Raw genomic sequence first — 17,901 nt, forward strand, 5'->3', positions numbered from 1 at the left:
ATCTGCAGAATTGGTTGCCACATTTGATCTATTCTGTTTTTTTATTGTATTTAAGGCTTTGTTTACTTCTAAAAATTTTTACAAAATAGAAATAGTAGCACTTTCGTTTGTATTTCACAAATATTGTCTAATCATAGAATAATTAGGCTCAAAAGATTTTGTCTCGCAAATTACAGATAAACTATGTAATTAGTTATTTCTTTTATCTATATTTAGTGCTTCATGCATGCCACAAGATTCGATGGGATGGATAATGTAAAAAAATTTGCAAAATATTTTGGGAACTAAACAAGACCTAAGTTATTTTTCGCATAAAAACTGTTACAGAAACTATGGATTGAGAAGAATAACTTCTACTAAATATGCATTTTTTTTCTCTTGGAAACTACCTCAAGAAACTATGTCTGTTTTTACTCGATTCTAGACGAAACATAACGGACACTGTGAAGGCGTTACTGGACGGGTCCATCCTTAATTTCCGTCACCGGTGTGGAGTGAGTGGAGTGGCTGCCATCGAGCTGTAACTGTCATGACGACTCATGAAAGCGAGCTGAGCTTACTCTCACTCTCAATGTCAGTCTCCATGGTCCACTCTTCTCTCTTCTTGATTCCGAGCCGGTAGCTTTCGTGAAAGCGATTTGAGCAATCTCCTGTCCTTGTCCTGTCCTGCATATGCCCCTCAATTTCTTCATCCCAACAAATGTGGTCATATATGTGTGTGCAGTATTTTCTACCTTGGTCAGCTCACTACAGAACAGAATCTTCAGTGGAATAACACATTATTAGGCCCTGTTTAGATTGGGGATGAAAATTTTTTAGGTGTCACATCGGATATGTCGGAAGGATGTCGGGAGGGATTTTTAGAAACTAATAAAAAACAAATTACATAGCTCATCTGGAAACTGCAAGACAAATCTATTAAGCATAATTAATCTGTCATTAGCACATGTGGCTTACTGTAGCACTTAAGGCTAATCATGGAGTAACTAGGCTTAAAAGATTCGTCTCGCGATTTTCAACCAAACTGTGTAATTAGTTTATTTTTTTATGTACATTTAATGTTTCATGCATGTGTCCAAAGATTTGATGGGATGGATGAAAAATTTTTAGATAGGAAACTAAACAGGGCTTACTACTCCTCCCTCCAAGTTGATAAAACAAATCGTTTTAGACAAAGTTTAGATCAAATATTAAGAATATAAATAACAAATAACTTTTAAGTTGTTAAGTATAAAATTGGGACTACAATAGAATTGCTAGCATACTCAACCCAGCGGATAGGGAGGCCATCTCCAAAATCCGGCTTGGATAAAGAAGAACTGAAGATTTTATTGCCTGGCAACCGAAGAAGACAGGAAATTCTCGGTATGCAGCGCTTATAATAAACTAGAGGGCGACAGGAAATTGTGGTCCAATATTTGGAACTGCCAAATACCATCCAAGGTGAGAATTTTCACATGGAAACTTGGGCGTGACATTCTGCCAACAAAGCAAAAAAAAATTAGAAGAAATCTGGAATATCTCTAGAGTGTGATCTGTGTGGGCAGACAGGGAGACCTGTTTCCACGCTGCTATGGTTTGCCCCCACGCGCGTGCACTAAGAGAGGCCATGCGCCAATTTTGGGACTTGCCGGGGTGAGGAACAATGTCGCTTCACTTGGGGCGACTGGCTGTTGATCTTACTAGATAACTGCATAGAAGAGCAACGACGTACACTGCTGTTGTTGTTGCTTTGGAGAACATGGTACATATACAATAACATTGTACATGGTGCAGGTCCTATCAGTCAGAGAGTTCGTGGGCTTTCTTCTTAGTTTTTGGGACAGCCTGAACACGTATATAGCCCGTCCATGTGGAGACAACGCCAAGGGAAGGAGCCCTGCCAGAAGACGATGGGAACACGTATGCCCAAGCAGCATGCAACCTTAAGCTCCCCCAGATTAGGTGGGTGAAGATTAACGTAGACGGATCCTATGTAGAGGCCACATGCGAGGCATGAGTGGGTGTCATAGCCAGAGATGAAAATGGTTGTGTTGTCTTCTCGTCCTGGAAGTATTTCAATAAGTGCCGCAGTGCAGAAGAATCAAAAGCTTTGGCTTAAGTCGAAGGACTACAACACACACTTCAAGCACGCATAGCCAGCTTGAACAATCCGGAGAAAGATAGATCATAGATCGACGTCGTTATTGTTGAGGCCAAAGGCCTTACACGTCTGTTGGACGATTCGAGAATAGCCCAAGTAAAGAGAGAAGGAAATAGAGTTGCCAAACTCTGATTGGTTTAACTAGACATTGTAAAAGTACTAAGGTCAAATGCCTATGTGTGCCTAAGATTTCCTCATAAATAATTGTAACTTTATCTTACCTAGTTATTAAAGTTTCTCTTTACCCGCAAAAAGAATATAAAATTATAAAAATCACATGAATAGATTTTCCTTAAAGTATACTTTCAAAAATAGATATATATTATTTTTAATAAATATTTTTATAAAAATAAAAGATCAAATTTATGTTTTGAAGACTATATCACTATCCAATATATACGACTTCTTTACCAACCACCTACCATGAGGGAGTACTAATGACATGTTAATAAATACTAAATAAGAGTACTCAAAAGAGACAAGAGTGAAGAAATTTACAAGAAATTCCAAGTGAATGCACATTTATATTTACACACGACCATGCATCTTTGCCTGGATGGAGAGACATGAAGACTAGGAAAAAAAATATTACCTACACAGCTTACCAGTAATGATCTTCTAGGAATCCCGATTTAACAGCAGAAGTAAACAAAAGGAGAAAACATTATACTGACGGGTGGGTCCCACACCAGTTCCCCATCTCCATCTCAGTGACCGGTCAAAGCCACCGCCGCCGGCGGCGCGGCCGGCGGCGCGTGCCTTCTCCGGCCGCTGCTCCCTCCGTGGGCCCAGAAGCACCCGGCGGCCGTCGCGTCCGCCGCGGTCCCCGCCGCCATCTTCGCGGCCGCGGTCGTCGCCGGCTCCGACTTGCACCGCTGCAGCACCAGTGGCCGCGCCGATGAGCACCGCATCGTCTCGTCCTCCTCCTCGTCATACGCATCGAACCCGTCGTCGTCTTCTACTTCCTCTTCTTCTTTTTCTTCTCCGCCTAAGATCAGCTGCAGCTCCTGCAGCTCACGCGCCGCCGCCGCCGCTCCTGCTTGCCTTGTCGCCACGCCGTCCTCTTCCGACAACGCCGGCTTCCGCGGGGAAGGCGAAGGGGATGGAGACAGCTTCTCCGGCTTCCGGGCGGCCGGAGACGCCACGGAGGCGAGAGCGTCTCTGCTCGGCGACGGCGACGGCGCCGGTCCCAACCCCGCGGTGGCGGTGGAGGGGAACCGGGAGGTGAGCGGCGACGTGCGGTTCTGCGGCGCGGACCGGCAGCGCATGAGGAGGAGCGCGTTCTTAGGCGGCGTCGTGGTGGCCGACGACACGAGCTGCGCCTCCCGGTCGCCATCGTCGTCCTGCTCGTCGCCGTGGCAGCCAGCACCGATCCCCATCTTCTCGCCTTGGTCCCGGCCGATCGATCCGAAGACCCCGACGCCCACCTGCATCTCCTCGTCCTCGTCCTCGTCCTCATCCTGTTCCTCCACCCGGCGCCCGCTCCTCGGATCCGGCGCCGTCTTAGGCGCGGCAGCAACAGCGACATCCCTACTGCTAAACACCCACGGCGACCGCCTCCCACGCTCCACCACCGGAGCCTCCGGCGGCGGCGGCGCCTTGTGCCTCCGCTTCCTCGAGTCGAACGCGAACAGCCCACCGCACAGGAACGCCTTCTTGAGGCAGCGGCAGTAGTAGCCTCCCCTGGCCTTGTCCCGCCCGTCCGCCGCCGACGCAGTCGCAGGAGCAGGCTTCTTCCCGGCCTTGCGCATCCGCACCTGGCCAATGCAGGTGACCTTGGGCGACGAAGGCTCGGCGGCCCCATCGGCGGCGCGGGTGCGCGCGGCGCCGCGCGACACGAACATGGGCGACGTGGCCGGCGGCGCCCGCCGCGACCGCGCGCCACGCCGGCTCTTGCTCAGAAGCAGGCGCGCTAGACCCGGCGCCGCTAGCTGCGGCGGCGGCTTCTCCGCGCGGCCCGGACTCGCCGCCGGCGGCTTCATGGGTTGGCCTCAGTGAGTAGAGGGGAGAGAGAGAGAGGTAAAGAGATGGGTGGGTGCTGCTGCGCGCGCGGCGGCCGCGAGCTGAGCGAAGGTCAGACACACAGTTGGGGGGAGGTCGGCAGGCGGCAGGCGGCGGGCGGCGCGCGTTTATGAGGAGAGGAGGTCTTGCGTTGGAAGCGCTCGCTCGTGGGTCTTAGGATTCGCTTGGGTGGTGGGCCTGGACCCGGTCCATGGATGTGTCCTGGACCTGGGAGCGCGTTTATTTTTTTGCTTGGTGGGTTTGGCCCGGGAGGCAGTGCATGGACCGGGTCCACAGCCCATGGTGGTCGGGGATGAACAAGAGCTGTACTGGCCTCAGTGACCTGTGGTTTTCGCTTGCCGCCATAGGCAAGGGCAGTGGCAGTGCGCCATGTCCATGTGTGTTTGTTTGGAAATGAAAGGAAGAAATGGTAGGGGGACCGACGCGCTAGGTCACCACCAACATCAGTGATTTTTAGTGAAGTATACTTAGTACTACTACATCATCACTGGCGTCAAATGACCGTGGAACAGTAGTACATCAAAGACCAAACAAACAAACACACGGCATGGTTGGAGTGTGTGTATCATTGTGTGTGTGTGCGTGCTTTTTATTCAACTACAGTAGACGCTAGTGGTGGAGCCAGAACCGAAGATGACGCAAACCATTCTAAACGGGTCTTTTAAACAGTTGGTCAAACGTAGTAGTAAGTATTAGTAGCCTAGAAAGAAACGATAGACCTAGCTAGCTTAACTGGAGCTATATGCATCCGGGTTCCCGTAGCTTCAAGAATTGGTTCCATTGTCGTCGTCCTCCCTGATTAGACCGGCAGGGGCGTGCGGACGTGCGGTGCAGCCGTGCAAGTGGAGGGGGTAGCAGGCAGCTGCACCAGTAAAATAAAGGAGGTGTTGCACGAGTGGGTGCATGGCAGCAGCAGCTTTCACTTCTCTCTCTCTCTCCTTTCGATATGCAGGCCTTGTTTACTTGCACCAAAAATCTAAACTAATTGTACAGTTTTCGATATGCAGGCCTTGTTTACTTACATCAAATCTTTAGACGCATCTATGGAGTATTAAAAATATAAAAAATAAAAACTAATTGTACAGTTTGATCGAAACTGATGAGACGAATCTTTTAAACCTAGTTAGTCTATAATTAGATAATAATTATATAAACAAATGAAAATGTTACAGTGTCGTGAAATTTTTTCCTTCGACAACTAGACAAGGCCGCGATGCAATACAGCATCATCTGGTTGATGATGATTGTTTAGTGATTTGCTGTCAGGGGAGGGGAGGGGAGGGCACCCATCGTACGTGTGCGTGCGTGCCTGAGCTGGTGCCATGTGGTGGAGCTCCTCGTCCTCGTCTGGGGGATCCGATGTGAGTGTGTTTGGATCCTGATCTGATGAGCCGTTTCATTTTTGTCCCCTCATGTGCTTAAACAATGCTAATGGCATCTTCCCCGCTGCACTCCCCCAGGCAGCTAACCTACTGCTTCCTCACCAAGGCAATGCATGCAGAGGTCACTTGTGTGGTTGTGGAGTGTGGACAATCCACACCACACCACAGTTCGTCGTGTCAAAGCTTGGGCTGCCATGTACTACAGTTTCACTCATCTCAAAAGTCATAACTGAAAATATTATTCACTAATTTATTATTAAAAAAATACAATTGACAGAAAAAGTAGTACAGTTTCGTCACCGACCATAAGAAAGTCAGTACATGATTTTCTATCTGTTTTCTCGTCACACCCTTGGCGCTGATTTTCTCCGCCAGTGTCACCGCACTTGTGGCTTGGCATCACGTGTGGATGCCTTTGCAACCGTGTCAACTAATGTTAGTGAAAAATTATTGTCACCGACGCAATTTACATTGTCAAAAAAAAGATGCAATTTACATTTTGATGATTTTAGGACAACCTAAATCTTCGCTATTGCCAAATCAATGGCAAATGGCCCACTTGACTATTTGACAAGTGGCAGCTAGAATGAATTAGAAGAGTTAAGACCTAACGTTGACCTGTACTAAGCTAATAGTTTCCCAACCTCCTCTCATCCCAACCTCCTTGTTTAGATCCATTGTTTTTGGATTTTAACACAGTAGGACAACTATTGTTGGACTAACTATAAGCTCAAAAGATTCGTCTGTGTAATTAGTTTTTGTTTTCGTCAATATTTAATGTTGCATGCATGTGCCGCAAGATTCGATGTGACGGGGAATCTTGAAATTTGTTTGGTTTTTAGGGTGAACTAAACAAGGCCTAATAACAGAATTTGGAGTTTATGTGACCATGGAATATTCCTTCATGTACAACTCAACAGAATGGGTACATGCATTTTCCCCCCTGATCATGCAATGCAAGTACGACGATAAGCACCAATGTTACCTTTCCTGAAAGCATGCACACAGCATCAAAACAGCAACAAGATAATAATAAAAGCATTGCTAGCCTTTCCCAACAGGATAGGTGGAGGCCATGAAACAAAAGGGATTAGGCAAATTAGGGGTCCTACTACTACAACCAATAATATGAGTCAAATGGAAGCATACAAAAAAGGTTCTATCCGAGAAGAATCCAGCACAATTAAGGAACACGACATATACTGTATGAGTAGAATCTAGGGCATGCATATTATATGCTGATCCCTTTCTACAAGAATATGTGGAGTGTGTGTGACTCCAACTTTTTATTTTCTTTTAGCCCCCTGGATGGCAGAATATATACATGGCAAACTTCTTGCCAAACCTGCAACAGGAAGGCCTTGTTTAGTTCCGAAAAGTGAAAACTTTTCGGTACTGTAGCACTTTCATTTGTTTGTGACAAATATTATAACTAGGATCAAAAGATTCGTCTCATGATTTACAACTAAACTGTGTAATTAGTTTTTATTTTCGTATATATTTAATGTTTCATGCATGTGCCACAAAATTCGATGTGATAGGAAATCTTGAAAACTTTTTGGTTTTCAGTTTGAACTAAACAAGGCCCAAGAGAATAATTACTCCAGTGCACACAGGGACAGGGCTAGTAGCTAATGTCGTAGCTATAAGCTAGTGCCATTATTTTGAGACGGTACTGGACTGGACAGCACGGTAACATCCTGTGCAATCACGGCTAGCCGTATGTCTCCCACGAATGACGTAGCAAACAGGGCACAACAAGGCATCTAGAGTGACAACAATCTGCATGCAACTTGCAAGGGTCGTCACCATGATCGTACCAACAGTTGATATTCCAGGTAATTCAAGGGTCGTTTAATTAATTGGGACATGTAAATATACACAGGAGTAGTATATATACGTAGGTATACAATAGCATGCATGGTTAATAATAAGGCCAACTGTGACCTACTCTGTCTTTCCCATAAAAAGAGTTGTTATGAGATTGGTGCTGATTAAATTTTCTTAATTTTGACTATATTTATAAAAATAATAGCAATATCTATATTTCTAAATAAATTTATTATAAAAATACATTCAACCACCTATGTAATAATACTAATTACGTACAAAAAAAATATTAATATCTTTTTATATATAGGGGGCATTTAGGATTACTCCACAAACTCATACGTGGAGTAGCTCTAAAAAAATGAAGTTTGTGGAACATCTTTTTATGTGCTCTCACAATTCCATATTTTTTCCTCAAATAGAGTACGTGGAGCTGAAATCATTTAACTAAAAAATATGGAGCGGCCAAAAACCCTCGTATTATCAAAGTTAAAACTTCTCAAGAAACGGAATGATATATTTTTTTTTGCTATATTGTTTAAAAATGCATCTAAAAGCTTGCCCATATCATTATTAGGCCGTACACCTCATTCTCTCACAATTTGTTGAGCGCACACATCTAGGCTCCACAGTCCTACCACATCATTCATCATCATCAGAGAAATACCGTAGAGAGGAGAAAATGAAAACAAATAAAAGTGGTTTTGGATAAATGCGCCCACAAAGAATTTTTTATTTGAACAATAAACACTGTATACTATCATATCAATTTAGGTCTTAGGTGGTTGCAGGCCGTACGTGCATGCATGCATGGGTGGGGGCGAGACATACAGGACACATGGGCGTGGGCCAAGGGCCAAGGCCCAGCAAAGCCCAGTACGTTTGTGCGGCAAGCAAAGGCATCTTCACCACGAGCCGCGTCTGACGTACGGCAGCAAAACCTTCTCCGTTCCTCCTACGCAGCTATGCTGCATGCAGCTCCCACTGCATGTCTGCATCGCTGCAACTCTTTTTTTCTTTTCCTCCTTCAAAATTCATCTATATATATATTTCTTCTTCTTCCCTGTTCGTTTTGGATACGTGTTGCAAGTAAACTCTAGCTATGTAATGTAGATTAAAAAAAGATAGATAGAAAGTCACATGATTTTTTTCATTACTTGATAGTATTTTTTTTAGCTGAATAACTGACACACACACACTCACTTGGATGTATAGTGTTTGGGTGTATGTGTCTCTCACTCTTGGGCCTTGTTTAGTTCACCCTGAAAACCAAAAAGTTTTTAAAATTCTCCGTCACATCGAATCTTGTGGCACATGCATGAAACATTAAATATAGATGAAAACAAAAACTAATTACACAGTTTAGCTGTAAATCACGAGACGAATCTTTTGATCCTAGTTAGTCCATGATTGAATAATATTTCTCACAAACAAACGAAAGTGCTACGTACAGTACCGAAATTTTTTCACTTTTCGGAACTAAACGATACCTTGGATTGGATGCCATATTTCTTGGTCTCTCCTGTCATAAGAGATTTGAGACTTCAGACCTCACATCACATACACCGACCATAAAACCCTACTAAGTGCTAAGGTGTATAGAATAAACCTTTATAGCTTGATACCAAATTCGATATCATTTGAAGTATTCGATGTACACCATCCTTAGCACCATGTGTAGCTAGACAACAAAAACACTAGAAACCCCGTGAGATCAACATTAAAAGGAAGGGTCTAGTTTTTACTTGAAGAACACAAGTCTAGCTACCAACCTATGCATGCTAGTTATCATATCATCAATCAAGTTCTATAACTAGCATACACCACACAAGCATGCATATTGAATTTAAAACTTATGCAATGCAAACAAGCACATGAATATGCACAAATCAAATGCAAACAATCAATGTTCATGAGCTTGCTCCCCCTACTTGTGTGCTTCTCTTTTGTCCAAGAATTTTGATCCATCATCTTTTCTTTTAATGTTGCTCCCTTGTCCATGTCCATCTTTGATCTCTCCCCCTTGAAATATATCTTTTGTTGTCCAACTTATCCCATGATCATATCTTTGCAACCTACAGTTACACAAGCATAAGGAACTAAGCAAAAGGTTTGGCTCTGTTCCTACTACAGATGTTACCCCTTGTATATAAGAAAATTACACTGAATTATTTGTGATCACCACAGGAGTGGTGCTCTTCTCAAGCTCATGTTGGCCTCCAGAAAAAATGAGAATGGTATGAATTTACACTGAATTATTTGTGAATTTGACCATCTCACAGAAGAAGCCTCTTTACCGCCCCAGAGCTCCTCACTACACCAATCCATACAAGGCCGTATGAATTTCCCCCAAAATATTCATTCAACATCATCAAGAGAGTACATCATGTCCAAAGCATTTGTAATGAGTTAATTAAAGTCGGAAAAAATAAAAAGTTATTGCCCAAGCACAGGAAAAAAAACCAGGTTAATACAGTGAATTCATCTATCGCACATCTCGTTACTCACACACAAGTCCTAGGCCTCATCTGTATATATGATCTGGGCATTGTTAAATGAAAATCTGTTATATGCCTTCCCATGGCTATTTCAGAGGATAAGCAGCAAGAATAATAGGAAGTAATCAATCTCACAAAATAGGAACAACTGAATTGACAACGATTGTTAGAAAGTAGAAACCTAAACCGAGCCAAGAGCACGGAGGGAAAATAAGACTACGTACTTGGCCATGAAGTTGCAGTAGTTGTGGCGGATCGGATGCAGTGCCATAGATAGGTCTGCTACTCTGCTCCTCCTGCGGCCTTTCACACATGCAGGTCCGTCGACGGCAGGCCTGCTCCTCCCGCTGCCTTCTCCTTGTCGCGAGAAGCCCCTTCTTGGCGTAGCTTCCATGGAAGCCGCTGACACTCCTGGACCTTGAAGGGGCAGGAACGGGTCTGGCTGCTGCGACTCGTCAGGTGGGGCGCCGCTTGGATCGAAAGCAAAGGAGCGCAAGAGCGGCTTGTTGAGGAAGGGCGGCGACACAAATTTTACCTTGTTCTATGTTTCACCCTCACCTGCACGGCTGCACTCTGTCTATGATGTGCCTCCAAGGCACCGCGCGAATCCTCCAGCGCTGGGTTAGGCGCTACTCCTGTGCCACCGTATTTGCCTCCGTCGCCGCCGTGGAGTCCGCGCAGTCGGGTGAACGAAGTCGGCGTCTCTGTCTCTGACCGGTGTGAGGACGAGACCGCGGGTGCCCTTCCCGTCGTTCCCTCTCGGTCCCCAAGATCCGGCAGGAGGCACGACAGGAGGCGGGTCGAAGCAACGGCGAAGTCGACCCTCGGAGCTCAAATGGCGGTTTCTTTGTTTTCCTTTTTCCCGGTGACCGATCGGTGATCGATCGTAGGCGAGGAGCGTTGAAGCCTCGGGTTGAAGCCTGCGATCGATAGTGGCCACAGGATTGGGTAAAAGGCTAGGAGGGATATTTTATAGCCTTTGATTTTAATAAAGACAATTTATTGGGTGCATTTTTCTGGGTACATAGAGGTCGGAGACTCTCAGTGGGGATGTTTTACTGGGTAGATCTAGTATAATTTGAAGTGTTCCATTATAGTAGAGATGACAAAAATGATAAAAGATAAAATGAACCAAGGAATCAAAATTAGCTTTTATAGGGAGCGTACGATTAAAGAACTAAAGACAAAAAAAGTGAAAGAGCTGGCTACATATGGTATTTAACATCATAGTCCGGTATATTACTTTCCATAAAAGCTTGTTTGGTTAATCATTTAATCTCTAAACCAAGGGGATTAGATGTGGTTGTGAGAGATTCAATTCCCTACAAATCAAAACCCCACTCCAATCCCCTAGCTAAACTACTAAATAATACCCCCTCGGTCCTATAATGTGTAGAAGCATTAAAAAGTTAAACTCGAATACAAAGAGATTTGTGGAGCTGAAGCACAATTTTGTATCAAATAGATTCCTAATTTGATAGTTTTTTTAGGAGCCATGGAAGAGTTTTGCCAAAAAGTTTTATTAGATGACAGAAAACAAAATAAAGGTTACAAAGATTTGGGTCAGGTCGCAAGTCCTAGACCCCTATAGAATTTGTCACTATATATATAGTGTTGTCACACAAAATGGATCAGCACGCACTTATATGCATGCATAGACTAATGTAAAGTTGTCATACCAAATTCATGCATGTGTAACATAATAACAAATGATCGAGGAAGAAAATCGTGGGTGTCCATCCAATCCGAAAGATTAATAAATAAAAACAAAATGAGCCAAGAAATTGGATGTGAACTGCCTGTTCTCTTAATGATGGGGTAACGAAATCGATCATGTTTTGATAAAAAAAATATATATTATGTATATAGGAGTGGGGTCATCACCTGTTGTTGTTCTCGTTCATATGTGCCACCTATATATATTGACTCAAATTAAAATGATCTCGGTCTTTTTAATCCCCTTGCTAAATTTTAGCTAGCTAAACTTTAGTAGCTAAAGTTCCAAACACATTGACTAAAAAGAGCTGAAATAGTTTAGTTCCATTAGTCACCCAAGAGTAGCTAAAATTAATTTTAGCTAGCTAAAATTTAGCAGGGAGAACCAAACAGACCCTAAAAACCAATTGCTTTAATCTATTACATTCTTTAGCAAAAGGGAGCACACTCATTTGTCATCAGAAAGCTTAGCCTGCACAAAAGTAAATAATAAGGAGGCAGGAAAGAATAATAGGATAACTTGGGACATACTTGAAGTTGCGGCGCTGTACTGAAGCCAAAGCCAGGTGGATACAAGATACCTTCCTTGCTGGAATTAGCGGTTTCATTCGATCAGTAGCCTGTGGGTTCCCTTCATCCCTCACTGCACGTAATACAGAACACACATGAATACACATACCCTCGTGCATGCAGCAGCAGAATGCTTCTCACTGATCTCCACGCACGGCCCTCACAGCCAAATAGCCAGTTCTCCTCCGGCCACGGCGGAGGGAAGGAGCCATGGCTGAGCAAGCGGTGACCGCCGTGAGCTCCCTGCTGAGCATCATCAGCAGCGAGGCACGGCTGCTGGGCGGCGTCAGGGACGACGTGCGGTACATCAAGGAGGAGATGGAGAGCATGGCCGGCTTCCTCGAGTACCTTGCCAGGACGGCACCTCCTGGCGGCAAGCACGACGAGCTGGTCAGCACCTGGATGCACCAGGTCCGGCTCCTTGCCCAGGACTGCCGTGACTGCGTCGGCCTCTACCTGTACCGCCGCGACCCCGAGATCCACCGGGTCAGGGGCCACTTCTGGTGGCTTTTCTGGTTACCGCACAAGATGGCCGCGCAGCACCACGCGGCCATCCAGCTGCGCCGGCTCAAGGACCGCGCTCGCGAGGTCAGCGACCGTCGACTGAGGTACGGAGCAACGATGATGCCACGGCAGGTGGCACTGGCAGCAGCAGAAGCATCATCATCATCAGCTTCTGGGTCAGGTGGCTATGCTGGAGATGACGACGACGACGACGATGACGGTGGTGATAATCACACAACGGCGAGTGATCATTCTCGTCGTCGAAGATCAGGCTGCTTCTTGTTGGAGCCTCCCACTCTGGATGATTACTTTCAAGAGAAGCTACGGGAGTGGATAGACAAGGTTACTGAAGAAGAGATCGTGATGACGGCGTCCTTGGCCATTGTGGCAGCACCAGATTCACACAAGGATGATGCCGTCTCTCTTGCACACCAAACTTTGGTTGTGCCAGGGACATATTACCATCGAAGTATCTCTGTGGACATCCCAGCAGTTCACATCAAGTTTACACCGCTACGACCCAAGGATATTCTTTACTACATCCTGTGGGAGCTCCAGCATGCCAAGCCCCAATCCCAGACCCAGAAACTACAAGGCACAGGCAGTCCAGGCAATGAGGAGGAGGAGGAGGAGGAGGAGGAGGAGGAGGAGCGGCATTTGGACTGGCTAGATGATGGCTACAGAAGACTGGAAATAATGGACAGAAAAAAGAGGCTGCTTGGGGAAATCAAGACCAGGATTGCAAGAATGAAGGTTTACCAGAAGCTAGAAAAGATCGAGAAAGGTATCCGAGAAGGGCAACCGATGAACAAGGGTGTGGACCAGCTGGAGGACCTGAAAAACTTAGAGCTAGAGGTACTCCTCCCGCTGCTCCACCAGTCAGCTGCTGCTGTGGCTCAACAAGGCCATGTAAGGAACAAAGTCATGAATAAATTAGCAGCGTCTTATGGCAACATTATCACAGAAACAGCTAACAAGCTTAAAAGGCTAATGGAAGTAGAAGGAGCAGTCACAGTGCAACAGCAGACACACCCCATTTGTCTCGAAGATTCCCGGTACGAACTCATTCTGCTAGATGTGTTTCCGGTGACCAGCAGTAGCAAGCCTCTGCAGACCAAAGAAGCCACAAAGACTACAACAAAAACACTGAGTGAGCATCAAATCAAGGAGATGATCCATGAGGCTAAACAAGAAATCTTACGGGAGCTTCAGAAAGGCAAATATGACAAGAATCAAGCAACAGGTGAACAGGTTGGTCAGGGTCAAATTCCAGAATATGATGTTGAAGAAATCGTGCACAAGATCGAAATCATCAACAGGGAGCTTAAAGAGCAGCTGAAGATACAAGACATCGTGAACAGGATTAAAGATCACTTGAAGGATGAAACACCCCTAATTATCCTCAAAATTGATGATCGCGAGATGGATGGATCCACATGGAAGGAGACCACAAATGCTTTGAACCTCTTACAATGTGATGCTGATGCATTGATCATCATGAACACAAAGAACATCCAGCAAGCTAAAGAATATTGCTATCCACGGCAGGAACCCATATACTATACTCTTGCTGGCCTCTATCAGGATACAGTGCTGAAGCTTACAAGCCAGCAGAAAGATGGAGACTATTACAAGAAAAGCCAGGTCCTTCGGGACATCTTGGATGAGTGTGAGCCATACGAGTTATGCATGAAGATCTTCACTCATGCTTTGTACGCCAAGCCCAAGAGGAGCAATGAAGAATTACACAAGTTGCACAGCGCCCTGAAGGTTTCACCAAAATCATTGCAGCGTGTTGCTAAGAAGATGTTCAAGTTCTCATACAATGACCTGCCTAAAGAACACAGGTCTTGCTTATTGTATCTTGCTATCTTCCCTCAAGGTCACAAAATCAGGCGGTCAACCTTGATAGGACGGTGGGTTGTGGAAGGTTTGATAACTAAGGAAGACTGGCCCACTTCAGTGCATCAAGCTGAGCGATGTTTTGACATGCTCATCGATCGGTGGCTTCTTTATCCTTGTGATATTAGTGCTTCAGGCAAGGTCAAGAGCTGCATGGTAGGCGATTTAGTTCATGGATTCATTACCAAGATTGCCAGGAAACAACACATTGTGGAGACACGCCTCTCACATCACTTGGCTCATCACTTCTCCATTTTCAATGATATTGAACTACGAGGCTCTGATAAAATCGATACTTTCTTGCAAAGTATCTCTAAATCATCTAAATGGTCCATGCTCAAGGTGCTTGATATAGAAGGTTTCCAATACTTGAAGGAGAACAACTACCTCAAAGGAATCTGCAGCAATATATTACTACTCAAGTACTTGAGCCTAAGGGGAACAGATGTTATCCAGTTGCCTAGAGAAATCAACAACCTCCAAGAGCTGGAGGTATTAGATATCCGACAGACAATGATACCTGCATCTGCAACAAAATACCTCGTGCTCCTTAAACTGAAGCGTTTACTAGCTGGTACCAATGGTTTTGGTGTAAGGGTTCCTTACAAGATCGGAAAAATGGTAAACATGGAAGTATTGTCTAATGTCAAGGCTTCACCGATTGGCAGAGAGTTGATTGACATTGGAAACCTATGGAAGCTACAGAAACTCGGTGTAGTTGTCGAAGACAAGGACCGTCCCCTAAGGAATTTGCTTCGAGCAATCAGTGACCTGCATGAGTGCCTCTTGTCTTTATCAATCACTCTTCCCACAACTGGATACGATGGCACTCCTTCCCATGAAGAGTTACCAGCCTCTCCCCTGAGACTGAGATACCCTCCTAAGCTTCTCGAGAGCCTAAGTATTAGTGGAACCACAAATAAGGGGCGGTTGCTTCCGTTGTTGGCCAAAGATCTTCATCATCAACTTGCCAAGGTTACTCTAAGTAGCACCTCACTGAACCAAGAAGATCTTAAGGTCCTTGCTAAGCTAACCATGTTACTCTGTCTCAAGCTTGAAAACATTGCTTGCACTGAGAGCATGCTCACCTTCAAGAAGAATGAATTCCAAAATCTCAACTACTTTGTTCTTCAGGGCTCCAGCTTGACAGAAATCCTGTTTGAGGAAGGAGCAACTCCTGAGCTCAAGAAGATCATATTATCTTTGACCAACATAGAGTATGTTTCTGGTGTTAAAGGCCTTACAAAACTGGAGGAGCTTGTGTTCAACAATAATAGAAGTAGCAGTTTGCTTTCATCAATTAACAATGCTGAACAAATAACCAAGCTAACTCTTCAGGATACATTGCTGGAGCAAGCCGATATACATATCCTCGCCAAGAAACCAAATATCCGCAACCTAGAGCTCTTGGGCAAAACATGTTGTGGAAGTCAGCTTACTTTCAACGAAAATGAGTTCCAGAAGCTCAACACTCTTATTGTCAACTGCTCTGATATCACATAGATCAACTTCACCAGAAGATCTACTCCATATCTCCAGAAGATTGTGTGGACCTACACCAACATGCAGTCTCTCTCTGGCATTAACAAGCTTCCAAAATTGAAGGACCTTGAATTCAATGGGGGGGCTGTCCCTGTTGAGGTGGAAGAAGCCATTAACAAACTTAAAGAAAGAACTCATTTTGACTTTAAACACAACAAACTGAAAAATCAGGAGCAAGCGAAAGGATATGCAACAGAAGAAGAAGAAGAAGATGATGATGATTATGATGATGCAAGGTTTCCATTCTGCTGGAAGAAAAAGGTCTAACATTGAGCTCAAGGCACCTCTCCTATCCATTCATTGTCGTGTGGTTTGTGTGTGGTTTGTCAAATGTTCTGCTTGTTTGTGTTTTTCTGCTCACGCATGCATATTGTACATGTGTCGAATAAGTGTGTCCAGTTTCTCACTTAATCTACACGCATGCCTAGTGATTATGGTTGAGCATAAAGGTATTGTGCTTGCATGTTTGGATTTGAAATTGGATTTGTGTGGCTTTCTTCTGAACCATCATGCTGCAGAATGCTTGGTTCCAATTATGTTTCATGTAATAAGCGCAATGCTTGTGCGCATAATTGACTTCATCTCGATGTATCGTGTGATATCTATTGAATGGTTTCTATAAGGATGATGAAGTGTGTATCATATTTTGAAGTACCTTCCTAACCATATTATATATAGTAGTTCACTAGTTCTTGCATTGTGGTGGCCTAGCAAGGTCCTTCTCCTTCAAGCCAAGGTTTATGCAGATTAAGCATACATAAATATAGATTCTCTCTTCATTTATCTACCAAATTACAGTGCCACTTGTAGTGTTCCAATCAATCATTTCTTGAGCAAATGGTCTCATTTGTACTTTGATGTGCACTTGATTGGTAGCTACTAGCTAGAGCAATTTTATTACACCTTGTCATCCCCTTGTTCGAGGATGGGGAAGCTAGTTGTATAAAGTTGATACTAAGCAGTAAGCACGTTGATGTCGGGCCTAGTTGTTCAGACACATGAATTGTATTTGCATACAAATAACTTTAGTTCAGATAGTGGCATCCTATGATCCAATTTATAATCTATCCATGTGTACTCTAATTCAGATCTCAAATTATCACAACAGTGAGTAGTAAGTGGTTGGTAACACAACCAGGAGCCTAAGTCAACATGTTAGGAAACGGGAATAGCTTAAAATAACAGCAATAGATGATTCCTTTGTGTGAGTAGAGGAAAACCATAACACCAGAAAAAAAAGGCAAAAATGAACTTCAATCAGACAGCGCCATCTCATAATCCAATTTATAATCTATCTATGTGTACTCCAATTCAGATATCAGATTATCATGACAAGGAGTAGTAAGTGGACGGTAACACCACCAGTAGCCTAACAGGTCAACATATTAGGAAACAAGGTTACAGGAACAGGTCGAAGCAAGAAAAATCGACGATTCCTCTATCTGAGCAGAGAAAAAACCGTCACATCAGAAAAAAAAAATGAACGTGTGGCAACAATAGAAATGGTAGAGAAGAGTTGGACTCACAGTGAATCGGATATATGGATGTCGGGCTTGAGTCGGCTGCTCCCCAGAACTGGCCATGCGCATGAAGCAGCACTGCTACGACTGCGATAAAACTCCAGCAAACACCACCATGCTTGTGGCCACTGTACTGCACTGCACTAGCCTAGAAAACAAAACGAGACCTGATTCAGTGAATTGACTCCAGCGAAGCCCGAAGGACGGGGCAGACAAATCGCGTGACGTTGGTAGCAAGGCAGGCATTACGCCGAACACCTTACAAGCGGTTT

General features: G+C 44.5%; 1 protein-coding gene, 1 long non-coding RNA gene and 1 pseudogene across 2 annotated transcripts; 1 reads left to right on the top strand and 2 right to left on the bottom strand.

Annotated features, from left to right (window-relative positions):
* Window positions 2,629-4,241, bottom strand: LOC8071255 (serine/arginine repetitive matrix protein 3). The gene has a single exon (XM_002440466.2). It carries the CDS (start codon window positions 4,123-4,125, stop codon window positions 2,851-2,853), a length of 1,275 nt encoding a protein of 424 aa, XP_002440511.2. The 5' UTR covers window positions 4,126-4,241; the 3' UTR covers window positions 2,629-2,850.
* LOC110430524 lies at window positions 8,061-9,144 on the bottom strand. The gene is made up of 3 exons (XR_002447867.1): window positions 8,987-9,144; window positions 8,868-8,899; window positions 8,061-8,639 (listed from the first exon to the last, which is right to left on the bottom strand). It is a non-coding gene; the product is annotated as an uncharacterized LOC110430524 (long non-coding RNA).
* Window positions 12,242-17,612, top strand: LOC8068160 (annotated as a pseudogene).

This window comes from Sorghum bicolor, chromosome 9, assembly GCF_000003195.3.
Source record: "Sorghum bicolor cultivar BTx623 chromosome 9, Sorghum_bicolor_NCBIv3, whole genome shotgun sequence".
NCBI classification, from domain to species: domain Eukaryota; kingdom Viridiplantae; phylum Streptophyta; class Magnoliopsida; order Poales; family Poaceae; genus Sorghum; species Sorghum bicolor.